The sequence below is a fragment of the Microcebus murinus genome, chromosome 5, assembly GCF_040939455.1.
Source record: "Microcebus murinus isolate Inina chromosome 5, M.murinus_Inina_mat1.0, whole genome shotgun sequence".
NCBI lineage: Eukaryota > Metazoa > Chordata > Mammalia > Primates > Cheirogaleidae > Microcebus > Microcebus murinus.
The window spans coordinates 49,380,556-49,395,205 of record NC_134108.1 but is presented as its reverse complement, the minus strand read 5'-3'; the positions used below and the strand labels follow the sequence as shown (position 1 = coordinate 49,395,205).

The 14,650-nt window shown below is 34.1% G+C and overlaps 1 protein-coding gene across 4 annotated transcripts in view; it reads left to right on the top strand.

The window, feature by feature from the left end:
* The window catches only part of CEP57L1 (centrosomal protein 57 like 1), a 57,111-nt gene that overhangs the window by 28,844 nt on the left and 13,617 nt on the right, over positions 1-14,650 (top strand). For 3 of the 4 annotated variants that reach the window (XM_012753094.2, XM_012753093.3, XM_012753095.2), the window contains exons 2-6: positions 704-892; positions 983-1,046; positions 10,745-10,907; positions 12,236-12,415; positions 13,943-14,064. In XM_012753094.2, coding sequence (XP_012608548.1) covers positions 10,748-10,907; positions 12,236-12,415; positions 13,943-14,064 — 462 coding nt within the window. In that variant the 5' untranslated portion in view covers positions 704-892; positions 983-1,046; positions 10,745-10,747. The remainder of the gene's footprint in view (positions 1-703; positions 893-982; positions 1,047-10,744; positions 10,908-12,235; positions 12,416-13,942; positions 14,065-14,650) is intronic. The other variant, XM_012753098.2, reaches the window with a different exon arrangement.

Genomic DNA, 14,650 nt, shown 5'->3' with positions numbered 1-14,650 from the left:
CCATTAATGCCACCACCATCTATCCACTTGCCCAAGTGAAAATTTGAGGAGTGTTTTTGTCTTCTCTTCCATTTCATGTATGTAGTAGGTTCCTAAATCCTTTTTATTGTATCTTCTAAGTGTCTTTCATATTCATTTCATCTACTCCAATCTTATTTCAGGCCTATATTTTCTCCTTGTTGAATTACTTAAAAACCTCTTAATTTGTCCTTTGCCTATAATTTCTTCTGTCTACTTCAGAGCCATCTGAATAAACTCATGAAAGTACAAACCTGATTATGTTATTCTCCTCTATGTCCTTCATTAGCTCCCCATGCCTAATCAGATAAAATACAAACTCCTTAGTGTGATGTACAAAGTCCTTTGTGGTTTGACCCTCACATACCTTTGCAGCCTGTCTCCTACAGTCAACATTTATTCATTGTGCTCCAGTCAAACTCATTAGAACCTACCATGGTCTTCAACAATTACACAATCTATCTTCACTAGTTGTGTATTTCCAAATTTTGTGTTCCTGTTAAACCTCTTTTTGTTTTGGTCTCTGTCTTTCATATGTTTCTTCAATGTCTGGTGAGCCTTGGTTAAACAACGTAAATTTTAGAGTGGGGCACTAAAAAACTGTTTAGAAACTCCAAATCCATGCAATTCATTCGTTTTATCATCTTTAGTATCTTTGGTAACTTGTACTATTCATATTCTTTAGATAAGGATCTTCTCATCTTCACTTGGATATAATAATGTAGACTACCAGCATTCTGGCAACTGAATCTTCCTACTTCTAGTGCCCCACCCTCAACTGTGCCGAGTATTCCCCAATCCAGAAATACTCTATAATTACATCTTCAGAGAAAAAAAAAAAAAAAAAAAAAAATTCTGATCTTCCCAGATGAAGGTAAAGTACTCTTCTGGCTGTATGAAAAGGGAGAAGGGATTTGGGCATGTAATTTACTTATAAGTTAAACTTTCAACCTGTTCTTTTCAGCTTTATCTTAACGGCTGCTTACAGAGGTGTGTCTAAGTCCTAAGTCATTTGGAGGATCTGAAAGGTAAATTTAAAAGTTACTTTTCTTACTTGGGTTGAGTCTGCCTTTTTTGTATTAACTAAGCCTTTTACTATTCATACATCTGTTTTCCATTTTCCAAAGGTTTGCTATTTTCCCCTCTACTGATCTCTTTATCTTTGCAAGTTTAAATCTTTCTTTAATATATATCTTAAACAAAATAAAATCGTTTTTAATAGTATTTTGGTGAGTTTCCAAGACAGCAAAAGTTAGTGTGTATATTCACTCTGCCATGTTTACCTAAACTCCTTTTTCAAAACTGTTCATAAATTATTTCTAGCTTTACTTGTCACTCTATTAATCAGGGAACATTAATTTCTCCTTTATGCTCCTATTGGTTTCTGTGTATGTGTTTTTTACAGAATGTAGCCCATTGAATCATGTCTTATTTTTAATGTGTTTATTACATACCACATGTTATCACATATTATCATGCCAATCTCTAGAACTATTTCTTTGGGCAAAACTGAAACTCTGTAACTCTCCATTCACTCTTTCCTTGCAACCATCATTCTACCTTCTGTTTCTGTGAGTTTGACTACTTTGGATGCTTCATTTAAATGGAAGAATGCAAGGCCGGGCGCTGTGGCTCACGCCTGTAATCCTAGCTCTTGGGAGGCCGAGGCGGGCGGATTGCTCAAGGTCAGGAGTTCAAAACCAGCCTGAGCAAGAGCGAGACCCCGTCTCTACTGTAAATAGAAAGAAATTAATTGGCCAACTGATATATATATAAAAAAATTAGCCGGGCATGGTGGCGCATGCCTGTAGTCCCAGCTACCCGGGAGGCTGAGGCAGAAGGATCACTCGAGCCCAGGAGTTTGAGGTTGCTGTGAGCTAGGCTGATGCCACGGCACTCACTCTAGCCTGGGCAACAAAGTGAGACTCTGTCTCAAAAAAAAAAAAAAAAAAAAAAAAAAAAAATAAATGGAAGAATGCAGTATTTGTCTTTTGGCGATTGGCTTATTTCACTTAGTATAATATCTTCAAGGTTCATCAATATTTTAGCATGTGTCAGAATTTCCTTCCTTTTTAAGGCTAATATTTCACTGTATATACTACATTTTATTTATCTATCTGTCAATGGGCATTTGGGTTGCTTCCACATTTTGGCTATTGTGAATAGTACTGCTATGAGTGTAGGTATACAAATCTCTTCGAGATCCTATTTTCTAGTTTTTCTGGATATATACCAAGATGTGTGATTGTCTTTTATGACATTGACATTTGAAGAAAACTGCCCTCCCTCTTTTTTAAAAAATAGAAGTACTTTTCATCTGGGCTTGTGTGATGTCTCCTCCTGTTGAGATTCAGGTTATACCTTCCTGGCCAGAATACTGCATAAAAGATGTATCGTTCTCAGAGTTTCATATCCAGAGGCTCCTAATATCCATCTACCTCTCATAGGTGGTGTCAATTTTAATTATCCTATCAAACTGATATTTGGTTTTTCTATTATATAGTTACTATTTTTTCCTTGCATCTTATGAGCAATCTATGGGAGACATTTTAGGAGAGGCTTTAGTATTTCCCGTTCGTCCTCAAAATTTACTCCCCTGAATTTTACACTCATTGATGCTTCTTGCCTGAATCAGTCTTTACTATGATGGCTGCAAAATGATGATTTTTTTTAATACCTAGCACAGGATATTTTTTAAGTTAATTATAAATTATGTTAAATAGATAAATTTGAATGTCAAAAGATTAATGTATTAAATGTAAAACTTGCTGCTACTATTAATACATCATACATGATTGTCATTGAAATATGATACTTAAACTGTTTCTGAATTTCAGGAATTTAATGGTTATTGTGGGTATTCCTATAAAGTTATTTTATATTTTTTAAAGTTGAATATATAGTGTGCTTTAGGAAGTAAATTAGGTTCTGATACTTTTTCTTATTCTTAGTCTACAGATTGTTTACCATATACTCTATTATCTGAATCCTGCTAGTGAACTTTCTATTTAGTTAATGACTAACTAGACAATATTCACTTAACTGCAATTGAGGAACAAACTTTACAGAATGGAGTAGCTTTGAGCACTGTAGCTGGAATAGAAAGATGTAAACCTTTTTTACTTTTTGAAGCATAAATGTTCTGTGTGTGCATCTAAAAGTGGTTTGTCTAGAGTAGTTAGTATATTTAAAGTATGTCTAAAGCTATTGTGATATATTGCTTCAAGCAATATGGCAGATTAGATGGTCAGAGAAACTTTAAAGAACACATGGAAAAATGCTATGGAAAATGCCTTAAAAATCTTTTTTAAAGTATGGCTTGAGTTGACAGCAAAGTAAGGGGGAAATATGAGGGTGTAAATAATAATAAAGACCAATTGCATTGGGATAAATGAGCCCTAGAACCCTTTTTAACACTGAGGGTATCTTCTAATCCCTCATGGCCCAGAACCTGGGCTTTAAAGGGATAGTCCTACTTGCATAGGACAGAAGAACAAATCTGAGCCTGGGCATTCTGAGTGATAAGTTTGGGCACTGCAATATAAAGCTGGGATTCCACAAGGGTAAATCATCTCCTGTGGATAATTTAGGAAAAATACCTGCTCTTCAGAATGACACTGCCTTGGCTTTTTGACTGGAGTAGACAAAAAGAATCTTTCCTGAAATATCCTCATCTTAATCCTGTGCTCATGTGGATTTGGAGTTGGAATTCATACTGCTAAAAAATCTCAATCTAAAAGTTTAGTTTAGTGGTACTTTGGGTTTTGGGTGCCCTAGGAACCTAGCAAAAGCAAATAGAAATCTTCTTTGAAGTAAAGTACTTTAAACACTAGCTTAGCATAATTCCCACAGTTAAAAGTTCTAAGAAATATGAGCTTAAAATCAGAAGTCTAAATATATGAATAAACCTGCCATTGTGAACAAGGGTCAGCAGAAGCCACAAACTGCAAAAACTGTGATTTCTAAAATTATCAGATACAAAATAAAAAATAAGTGTGTTTAAGATATTTAAACAAATTTAAAAAGGGAATTGACAGTACAATGATGGAACAAGAGACTATTAAAATTGATCAGGGAGATTTTTTAAAAAGTCATAAAAATGAAAAATATATTTAAAATAAGTAAATGAGTTAAAAAGTTGTTTAGGTACAGGCTGGGCATGGTGGCTCAGCTTGTAATCTGTAATCCTAGCACTCTGGGAGGCTGAGGTGGGAGGATCTCTTGGCTCAGGAGTTCAAGACCAGCCTGAGCAAGAGTGAGAGCCCATCTCTACAAAAAGTAGAAAAATTAGCTGGGCGTCGTGGCACATGCCTGTAGTCCCAGCTACTCAGGTGGCTGAAGCAGGAGGATTGCTTGAGCCCAAGAGTTTGAGATTGCAGTGAGCTATGGTAACATCACTACACTCTAGCTAGGGTGACAGAGTAAGACTTTGTCTCAAAAAAAAGAAACCAGCTGAAAGAAGAATTAGTGAACTAGAAGGAAGGGCTTAAGAAATTATCTGGAGTGTAGCATAGCACATTAAAAAAAAAATAGAGATGAAGAATATGAAAGATTAAGACACATGGAGATTAGATATTCAATATATGTCCAGTTGACATTCCATAAGAAGAGAGTAAAGAAATAGGGAAGCAATATTCAAAAGGTAATAGCTAAGAATTTTCTAACATTGATGGGTCTCTAGATTTAAGAAGCCCAACAAATCCTGAGTAGGCTTAATAAAAGACCTATACCTAAACACACTGTGATAAAACTGCAATAATACAAAAACAGAGAAGTGAGCTTATAGTCAGAGAGAAAAGGCAGATTACCTATAAAGAATGACAGTTAGACTGAAAGCTGACTTTTGGACAGCAATAGCAGAAGCTAGCAGATACAATACTTCCATGGTGCTGAGAGAAAGCAAATGTCAACCCAGAACTATGTCTGGGTTGTCAACCCAACAAAATTATCTTTCAAGAAAGTGAGTGAAAGAGAAACATGTTAAGGAACACAAAAACTACGAAAAATCTCTCCAAACAGACACTCACCAAAAGAGCCTTCTAAAATATATACTTTATGAAGAAGGAAAATAATCTCAGAAAGAAAGTCTAAGAAAGAAGGAATGGTGATTACTACAGGTTGGGTTTCCTGGAAAGCAGACTCTGAGACAGATTAGCATGCACATTTATTCTTGAGATCAACCCCCATACGGAGAGGAGGAAGGAAGTAGTATCAGGCAGAGGGAGAAATTAAGCTGCAATGAAGACTCAACAAAGGTTTTACTGATCCCATAGGCAATTCTGGAGCTGGGGTGATCCTTCAGAGTTGTCTTGAGTTGGGGCAATAGGATCAGGCCTTTATGCCCTCATTGAATGTAGGCTGCCCCTGGAAGGAGGTATGATCTCAGACGAAGCAGTATTCTTTAGGCAAAGAGGACTAAGTACTAAATACTCAAGAGTATTTTTCAGTCCCAATGGGGACTGATAGTCAAGGGCAGCCCTCTAGCAGTACTCTCAGCTGCAGTGGGAAAATTCCACATTCTGAAGGGGAATATGGGTAGTGCATCGTAATGTTCACCACAGTGAGCAAAGAAAATTTGTAGGTGAACCTAAAAACAAACTTTGACTTTATAAATAAAAAACAATATTGCCTAATATGTGTTGTTAAAATTAAGATAGAACTAAAAATTGTAGACAACCACAGCATTATGAGTCTGGAGGAGAATGGTTGGAATTAAAGCATTCTGGGATCTGTATGTTGTACAATGCCATGCTATACAGCAGTGAAAATGAATGCCATACAGCTTCATGTATCACCATAAATCTCAAGATACTCTGAACGTAAAAAAAGCATTATGCCATTTATATAAGTTTAACACATTAACTGCCATGTGAATTATATTTAACTCATGCTAATTTTGAGCTCAGGGCCTTGTGAAGCATATGTAACTTACACATCTCTTCACCTTGGGAGCTGTAAGAACTATTTTTCAAGTTGCATATAAGTCACACACAGAAAACAATAAAAATAATTTTTTCCTTTAAATTAGAAAGGATTATTTTGTTTTTGAAGTTTTCATTCCATTTTCATAATGAAACACCGTGGCCCCAAGGAAAAAAAATTTTTTTCTTTTTATAGTGTGGCAGTCATTGTGTTAAAAACCATCAACCACATTGTTAAGAATACATGCAAATATGATAAAACTTAAAAGGCATTAGAATGAGTAGCACAAAATTCAAGACACTAAATATGGAAAGACACATGGAGGGTTTCCATAGTACCAGGGTAGCACTCTGTTTCTTAATCTAGGTATAAATACACAGAAATTTTTTTATTATAATTCCTTACACTACATATGTATTATATATATGGTAAATTATTTTTTTAAAAAACAAACTCTTTTATTCTGTTAAGGAAGAAATCTGCTAGTCTTAGTAACTAGATGTATGCTAGAGTTATCTCCTAAATTGGTATTTGGCTATGCTTATCAGGATCCAGTCAAGTTAGCTGAGATTTAATCAGAAATGGTTGAGTCATTTCTATTTGACTTGTCCATTTTGCCCTCCATTGGGGAATGGGTTGAATTTCATTACTCTTTTATAGACAGTTCAGATACAGTGAATGATGAAATTTGAAGTCTGAAAATGATCCTAAATTAGCAGAGGAAGGGGGATAAAAAATGCTGGGGAGGTGGCTGGGTGCGGTGGGTCACCCCTGTAATCCTAAGCACTCTGGGAGGCCAAGGCAGGAAGATCGCTCAAGGTCAGGAGTTCAAAACCAGCCTGAGCAAGAGCGAGACCCTGTCTCTACTATAAATAGAATGAAATTAATTGGCCAACTAAAAAATATACAGAAAAAATGAGCTGGGCATGGTGGCACATGCCTGTAGTCCTAGCTACTTGGGAGGCTGAGGCAGAAGGATTGCTTGAGCCCAGGAGTTTGAGGTTGCTGTGAGCTAGGCTGATGCCATGGCACTCTACCCAGGCAAAGAGTTAGACTCTTAAATAAAAAGAAAAGAAAAGAAAATGCTGAGGAGGGATATAGGATTAGTATTATATTTTATAAAGAATAGTCAGCTAATGCAGAGCAGGTAACATTTGAGTAGAGACCTGAAGTGAAAGAACAGGCCATGCAGTTATCTAAAGGAAAAGTGTTCCAGGCAGTGAGAACCAGACATAAAAAGTCCCAAGGCAAGAGCATGTTGGATGTATTACAGGAAGAGAAGGGAGGACAATCTGGGGCTAGAGAGGACTGAGTGAGAAGGAGACTGGGAGAGTTGAGTGGGAGACCCAATTTATATATAGATTTGTTAACCATTGTAGGGACTTTTGTGTTTTCTCTGAGATAGGAAGCCATTAGGAAGGTTTGGAGCAGAAGAATGACATGATATGACATTATATTAAAAGGCTCATTCTGGTTGCTGTGTGAAGAAAAGATAGGGGAAGTAGGAGAGAAGCTTTTACAATAATCCAGGATAGGCGTAGGCTAAGTGGTCAGATATTAGATACATTTTGAAGATAGAGCTAACTTATTTCCTGGTGGATTCAACACGAAATGTGAAAGAGAGGTATCAAGACACATTTTTTTATTTTATAAATAATGCGGAAGTGATAATTTTTATAATAATCTTTCTGTATGTCTTTAATTTTTAGTATAGCTTCCTATAATAATTACTGATCTAAGAACATGAACTTTTGAGGCCCTTGATACATACTGTTCAATTGCTTTCCAGAAAAGTGTTATCAATTTATATTCCTACCAGCAATGTATGCATGCTTTCTTGCCAACATTAACTATTATCCTTTAAAAGAATTTTGTCTTGTTTGAAATGTAAAAAATGGTATTATTTCTTTGTTTTCTTTAAAAATAAGTATGGCTGCCTTTTATCGAGCACATAATTACGGAATGTATATACAAGTAGTCCTCTCTTTGTCCATGTGGGATATGTTCCAAGATCTTCAGTTGCCTGAAACCGTGGATAGTACTGAACCCTATATATACTATGAATGCATTTCTTTTTCCTTCTTCACGAGTTCATGGAGAGAAGATTCATTTTCACTGTAGATCTTAGCAACCTCAATATATGATTTTTTTTCTTATTGAGTCAAGAACTTTCAGCTGTTCACTTATAGGAAGCACTTTACAGCTTCTCTTTGGCATATCTGAATTGCCAGCATCACTACTCTTGTACTTTGGGGGGCATTATTAAGTAAAATAAGGGTTACTTGAACACAGGCACTGCAATGTAAAGCACCATCAATCTGATAACCAAGATAGCCATTAAGGCACTAACAAGTAAGTGGGTAGTATCTATATTGTGGATATGCTAGGCAAAGGAATGTTTCACGAGCCAGACAAAACAGAACTGGATAGTGTGAGATTTCATCACAGTAATCAGAATGGCACACAGTTTTAAACTTATGAATTAGTTATTTCTCAAACTTTTCATTTAATGTTTTCAGACCACAGTTGACCGCTGATAACTGAAACCATGGAAAATGAAACTGTGGATTAGGGGGGATTACTGTACTTAGCAGGCATAAATTGTGTTAAGTGCCTTATATAAACTATCTCATTTTACCTAATTATAGTGTCCCCATAAGATAGTATCTCAATTATGTAGAGAAAACTATACAGACCAAGAGAAGTTAAAAAGTTTTTATGAAAGATAATAAGTGGCAGATCTAGGATTTGAATTGAGATCCAAAGGCTTTACTTTTGAATAACACTTTTTTGATATAACTGCTTTTCATTGATTATTACTAAGATTTATTGTTTATTGGCCACATTCTTCTGTGAATTGATGGTTTATAATTATTTGCTATTTTTCTATTATAGTGTTTGTATTTTTCTTCTGATTTATAAAAACTCTATATTAATAATATTAACCCTTTTTCTTTCATTACAAATGCTTTCTTCTACTTATTTTTTTGCCTTTCAATTTTGTTTGTAATTTTTATATGTTGTAGTATTTTAATGGAGCTTTTGTGTCTTTTATTTTCCCCTGCTTTTTTTTCACTCAGTAAGTTGATTTACTGAACACAAATCCACATTTTATATTATTTTCATTTTACCAGTGGGTTGTTAATCTGCTTATGCCTACTTTAATATGTGCCTGTGCATTTAATTTAAATAAACTTTAATCTAATTTATAACTTATCAGCAATCTTCTAAGTCATTATTTCATATACATTAAGAACCTCAAACTTGCACCAATTTTTAAATTGGTACACAATCCAATTTATAAAATGATATTATATTTGGGTCAGAGTAAACAGAGTCTTCCCAAGGACTTCAGTGTAAATGATTAATGACAAAATTTCATTCTTTCCATTTTTGGAGAAACCTACCAAGAACTGAAAACTGAGTCAGATATCTTGAGTAGCTCCCATGTTCTTGGCATAGCTTCAACTACCTACTTCTCTCTGAAAATGTATAACCATCTTCAGAACCTATGTACTTTGGGGCCCTACCTCTACTTCATAGTGAATTAGCTGTGACTAATTTTGGTCTCTTGTTTTTTGAGGCAACGGCAACTTAGATAGATGCAGTGTTCCATGGGGAGCAGACAGTGTCTGAGATAGCTAGTGCTAATAGCAAAATATGGTTTCCTTCGAAAAACAAAAAGCATCAAGTATTTCAGCAAACCTTCTTGGGCTATATAACCTCTCATTTAGCCCAATCAGAATGTCCTGGAAAATAGCCAATCATGGCAAAGGCTAAAGTAGAAAATCCTAGGAAATGAAGTGTGTTCTCTGCCCTTCCAGGGAATAAAGTCATGGGAAGTGCCTGTATTTGCCTTATGAATTGGGAAGGTATTGAAATCAGAAAATATGCGGTTCTCAAAAATCAAAGTAGGCTGATTTTATAATGTGATTCTTATATTTACATTTTAAAGCAAGATTCTTTACTTAAAATTGTTCCAGTGAATTATTTTCTGTGAACAATTATTACCTTGTTTCTTCCAATGTCATTATGAATTAATTTAATTAACATGGACTAGAATCTGTCACGTATAATGGAATACATTTCTAAAATATCTAAATTGCAGAAAGGAAAATAAAATGATTTGGGAAGGCTAGACAAAAAAAAAAATTACCTGCTAATAAAATGGTTAAAATGGCTGTCCCACAAAACAAAACACAGAAATAATACTATTCTAGATTCTTCAGATTTTGAACCCTTCCTAGCTAGACGATTAGAGATATGGTTTATCTCTAACTAGCTAGAGATATGGTTTATTCAAGGGTTAGATTATGAAATTTCATATATCCAAAATTGCCCTTGAAAATTCCAATATACTGGAGTCCAACAGTCAACAATAGAGAATCAGAATTTATTGTTGGTTTGTGTTTAAAAACTCTATTGTCTTTTAGAATATGTACTTTCTCTTTAAACCCTAGAGTCACACTGTAGAGAGATGTTCAGACTATGGTAGGTACGTGGGGCTTATGAGCAACTGAAAAGCCAGCAAATTCATATCACCCATGTCATGCTTACCCCAGGATATGTGATTATTGAAAAATCAGTATAATTGCCCGTATCATTTACACAGGAAATAGTCATTTTTTTCTTTTATTACTGAGCTTATTATAGTTAAATTTGTGATAATTAAATTCATAAAGATAAAACTCCATGGTATACGATTATGTTGTTATGTTAAAGTTTTACCTGAAGTTTTGTATGTTTTTGTCCTTCAAATAGGAAAGAATGATGCTATACTATATTATGCCTTTATTCTCTACAGATAATGAATTCTGACTTAGTGCATAGTGTAGTAGGAAGCTATCTTAAACCTCCAGAAAGAATGTTTGTTTCATCATTCACCCAGAATGAATCATCTCAGAATCGCCAACCTATGAACTTAGAAGTTACTCCTTCTAAAGTGTTTCATAGCCCAAATAGCCAAGGTAATGCCGATATAAAATCTTATATAAAATTAGAGGAATTGTACAAATTATGTTATAAACACTTTCACTTTTGTGTAGAAAATAATATGATTGTTTAGTCTTAATAAAACTCCTAATTTTGATTCTATTGCTCAAAGTTTCTATGAATTTAGACAAGTTACTTAATACTTTTTATTTTGGCTTCTTCAGCTATAAAATGAAGATTAATATAACCAGCTGGACACATATTACAGGTTTATCATAAAAACATCCTTAGAAAGCAGGAAAATACTCTTTGAAGAATAACAGGTCAGATTTGGCATCCTTCTAAACTAGATTATTAGAATGCTAGTAAATTAGGTGGAGTTGTATCTTATTCAAGGATTACATTCAAATTGCATATATCCAAAATCATCCTTGAAAATTCTTTAGGAAGCCAGAATACTATAAAATACTAGTGTTGTAAACTTTTAAAATATAATTCAGAAGGATCTTAAAATTGAATTAGGGAAATACTTATGATCCCAAGTATAGCTTATGTCATGTACCATGTGAAGAGCAATAAATATAATTTCTTTATCTTATTTGTAAAAAACAAATGATGATCTCTAGCAAGCAACTTTCTAATTTTATATAAACTATATGGAAGTTAAAACTCTGAACTTAATCATGAAGATATTAATATAGCTGAATAAAAATCATAGTAGTACATGTGTACTATTTATCACCTTTGAAGCCTGACATCAGGTAAACCATACTTACAGTTAAGTATAACTTAAGTTATACTTTTTTTCCATAGAAGAAACTGTGTTCTACCTCATATGTCCTAATTCTTAGTACTACATCTTGGATAAAGAAAGAATAAATGTGGTATTTTTGTTTGTTTTTAGGCAATTTCAAGGACTTCAATTTTTTTCTTTTAATGCTTATGGTTTGATTGAAACTGAACACATCAAAAACTGAGAGAAACCTTTAACTTTGAACCTAACTTACCATGTTAATTTTAATTTTGTTTATACATACTCAGACTCTTATGCCTCCTAGACTATACATTATCTTAAGTCCTTTTATTTGAAAATATTTATTTTATTAAATTAAGTTGTGGTTATTAGCTTTCTCAATCCTAGAAATCATTAAATACAATCATAGATACATTGTTTTTATAAGATATGATGGAGAAAATGTGTCTGTCTTTAGAGTTTTAGTCATTTTTCATTTTTATGAAGAATATACTTATGGATTTTTCTGCCTCATTAACAAGAATATACTGCTCATTTTTTCATGTTACTGTGATTGTAAGTGTTCAGAAACTTTCACTTAAAACATCAACCACATTTTTTCCCCAACAGCTCTTATTTTAGCCTTAAAAACTCTTCAGGAAAAAATTCATCGTTTAGAACTAGAGAGAACACAAGCTGAAGATAACTTGAACCTTCTTTCCAGAGAAGCGGCACAATATAAGAAGGCCTTGGAAAATGAAACAAATGAGAGAAATCTGGCACATCAGGAACTGATAAAGCAGAAAAAAGGTATAAAATACAGTAGTTCTCAGAAATGAGGGGTTATCGGAATTCACAGTTTGAAAATAATAAACTTAGTCTAAGCAGATTTACTCAAACGCCTTTGTTCTTATATACATTCAAACCTTGTGGCCTTGTTCTCAGACATTTTGACGTTTGTGGGAAAAGGATGTAGCTTTGAACTTACCTCTATTATATCTGTTATATACCTCTATTATATCTGTTATCCCAGTTCATAAATTCTAAAATTGTTTTTAGATAAGTGGTATTTAGAAATTAGAATATTTTCAGACTGACCAACAAAATCTAGTTCAACCCATAATATAATTGAAATGCTTTATGTTTTTAGTTAATAATAAATTTTAAAATTTGAAATATAAAGCAATACTAGTAGACAATATAAAAACAATAAAAATGAATGAAAAAGAATTTAATTTGAGAGGAAAACAAGTTTAATTTGAGAAATAGGCAGATAGGTGGAGACTTCTGTGGAAATTATGACAAGAACATCTGAACACAAGAGTTTTAGAAATTTAGAACATAAGTCCTTCATATAATTTCACTTCAAAACTTATGTCTTCCTTTTTCCTTGTAACACTACATTGATCCTTATAAATAAGGCTAAGTTTGTGTTTCACCTTACAAATAAAATGAAGAAATAGGGGAAAAAAGATTTCTGAGGCAATTAGACAAAAGTAGAAGGAAAAGCTAAGGAAAGTAAAAAGTTAAAGGCTTAGAAATAGGTTGCTTACCCCCATGGAATTAGCTTTGCTACCAGTAGTAAAGAACAGAGGCCGGGCGCGGTGGCTCACGCCTGTAATCCTAGCTCTCTGGGAGGCCGAGGCGGGCGGATTGCTCAAGGTCAGGAGTTCAAAACCAGCCTGAGCAAGAGCGAGACCCCGTCTCTACTATAAATAGAAAGAAATTAATTGGCCAACTGATATGTATATAAAAAATTAGCCGGGCATGGTTGCGCATGCCTGTAGTCCCAGCTACTCGGGAGGCTGAGGCAGAAGGATCGCTCGAGCCCAGGAGTGTGAGGTTGCTGTGAGCTAGGCTGACGCCACGGCACTCACTCTAGCCTGGACAACAAAGCGAGACTCTGTCTCAAAAAAAAAAAAAAAAAAAAAAAAAAAAAGAACAGAGGAAAATAGGAATGGTAAAGTACATATACCTGAGTTTCCTAAAGAATAAAAATAATTAATAGGTTAGAAACTTTACATCCTCTGTTTTTCTAGATGATATTTCCCAGGAACAACGAGGATATTTATCATCCCAGAAGTTACTGATATCATCCCCTTTCAGATGCCTTCTGGATTTTTAGGGAGAGACAATATTAAACCAATTATATATAATTAATAAGATATTCACAAAATATAAGTTCATAACTCTGGGAAAGTCAATACTTAGGGCTAAAAGAGGCTTTGAACTTTTAGCTCTTGATTGAATTCACATAATACATTTCTTGTGATAACCAAATCTCTGATCTCTGTGATAATCAATGAATTGACTCTTATTATTTTGTGTTTTTCATAGAAATAAGTGTACAGTTAAGCTCAGCCCAGTCTCGTTGTACCCTTCTGGAGAAACAACTAGAATATACAAAGAGAATGGTTCTTAATGTAGAGCGAGAAAAGAATATGATCCTGGAACAACAGGTAAGCATATTTTCTATAAGGAATGATAATATAATTTATTGTGTTTTGGAAGAATATTTAATTTAGCATGGGAAAATTACATTATAATCTTAAGTAAAGTAGGATATAAAGTTGTATTATAGGAGATTTCTGCTAATAGTAATGACAAACCAGGTCATTTGAACCAACCCAACTGCAGAGAAAAATTAGACAGAATATAGGAAGGAAGCACGGAAAGGGGAGGCAGGGAAAGACTGAAGGAAGAGACAAAATGATAGTAAATTCAGAAAACAGAAGATGAGTCATAATGTTAGAGTGAGAAGATCTAACATATGTAATTGGAATTTCAAAAGGAAAGGAGAGGGAGAATGGGAGAGGGAGAAGCAATATTTGAAGAGGTAGTGGCTGAGAATTTTTCAAAACTGATTAAAAAGTAAAGTCACATCACAGATTCAAGAAGCCCTATAAAACTGAAGCAGGATAAATATAAGAAAAGTTATATATAGACACCTTATAATAAAATAAATAATAAACCAAAAATAAAATATTAAATACAGCCAGAAAAAAAAATTACATTCAAAGGGACAGCAATTAATGTGACAGTTGA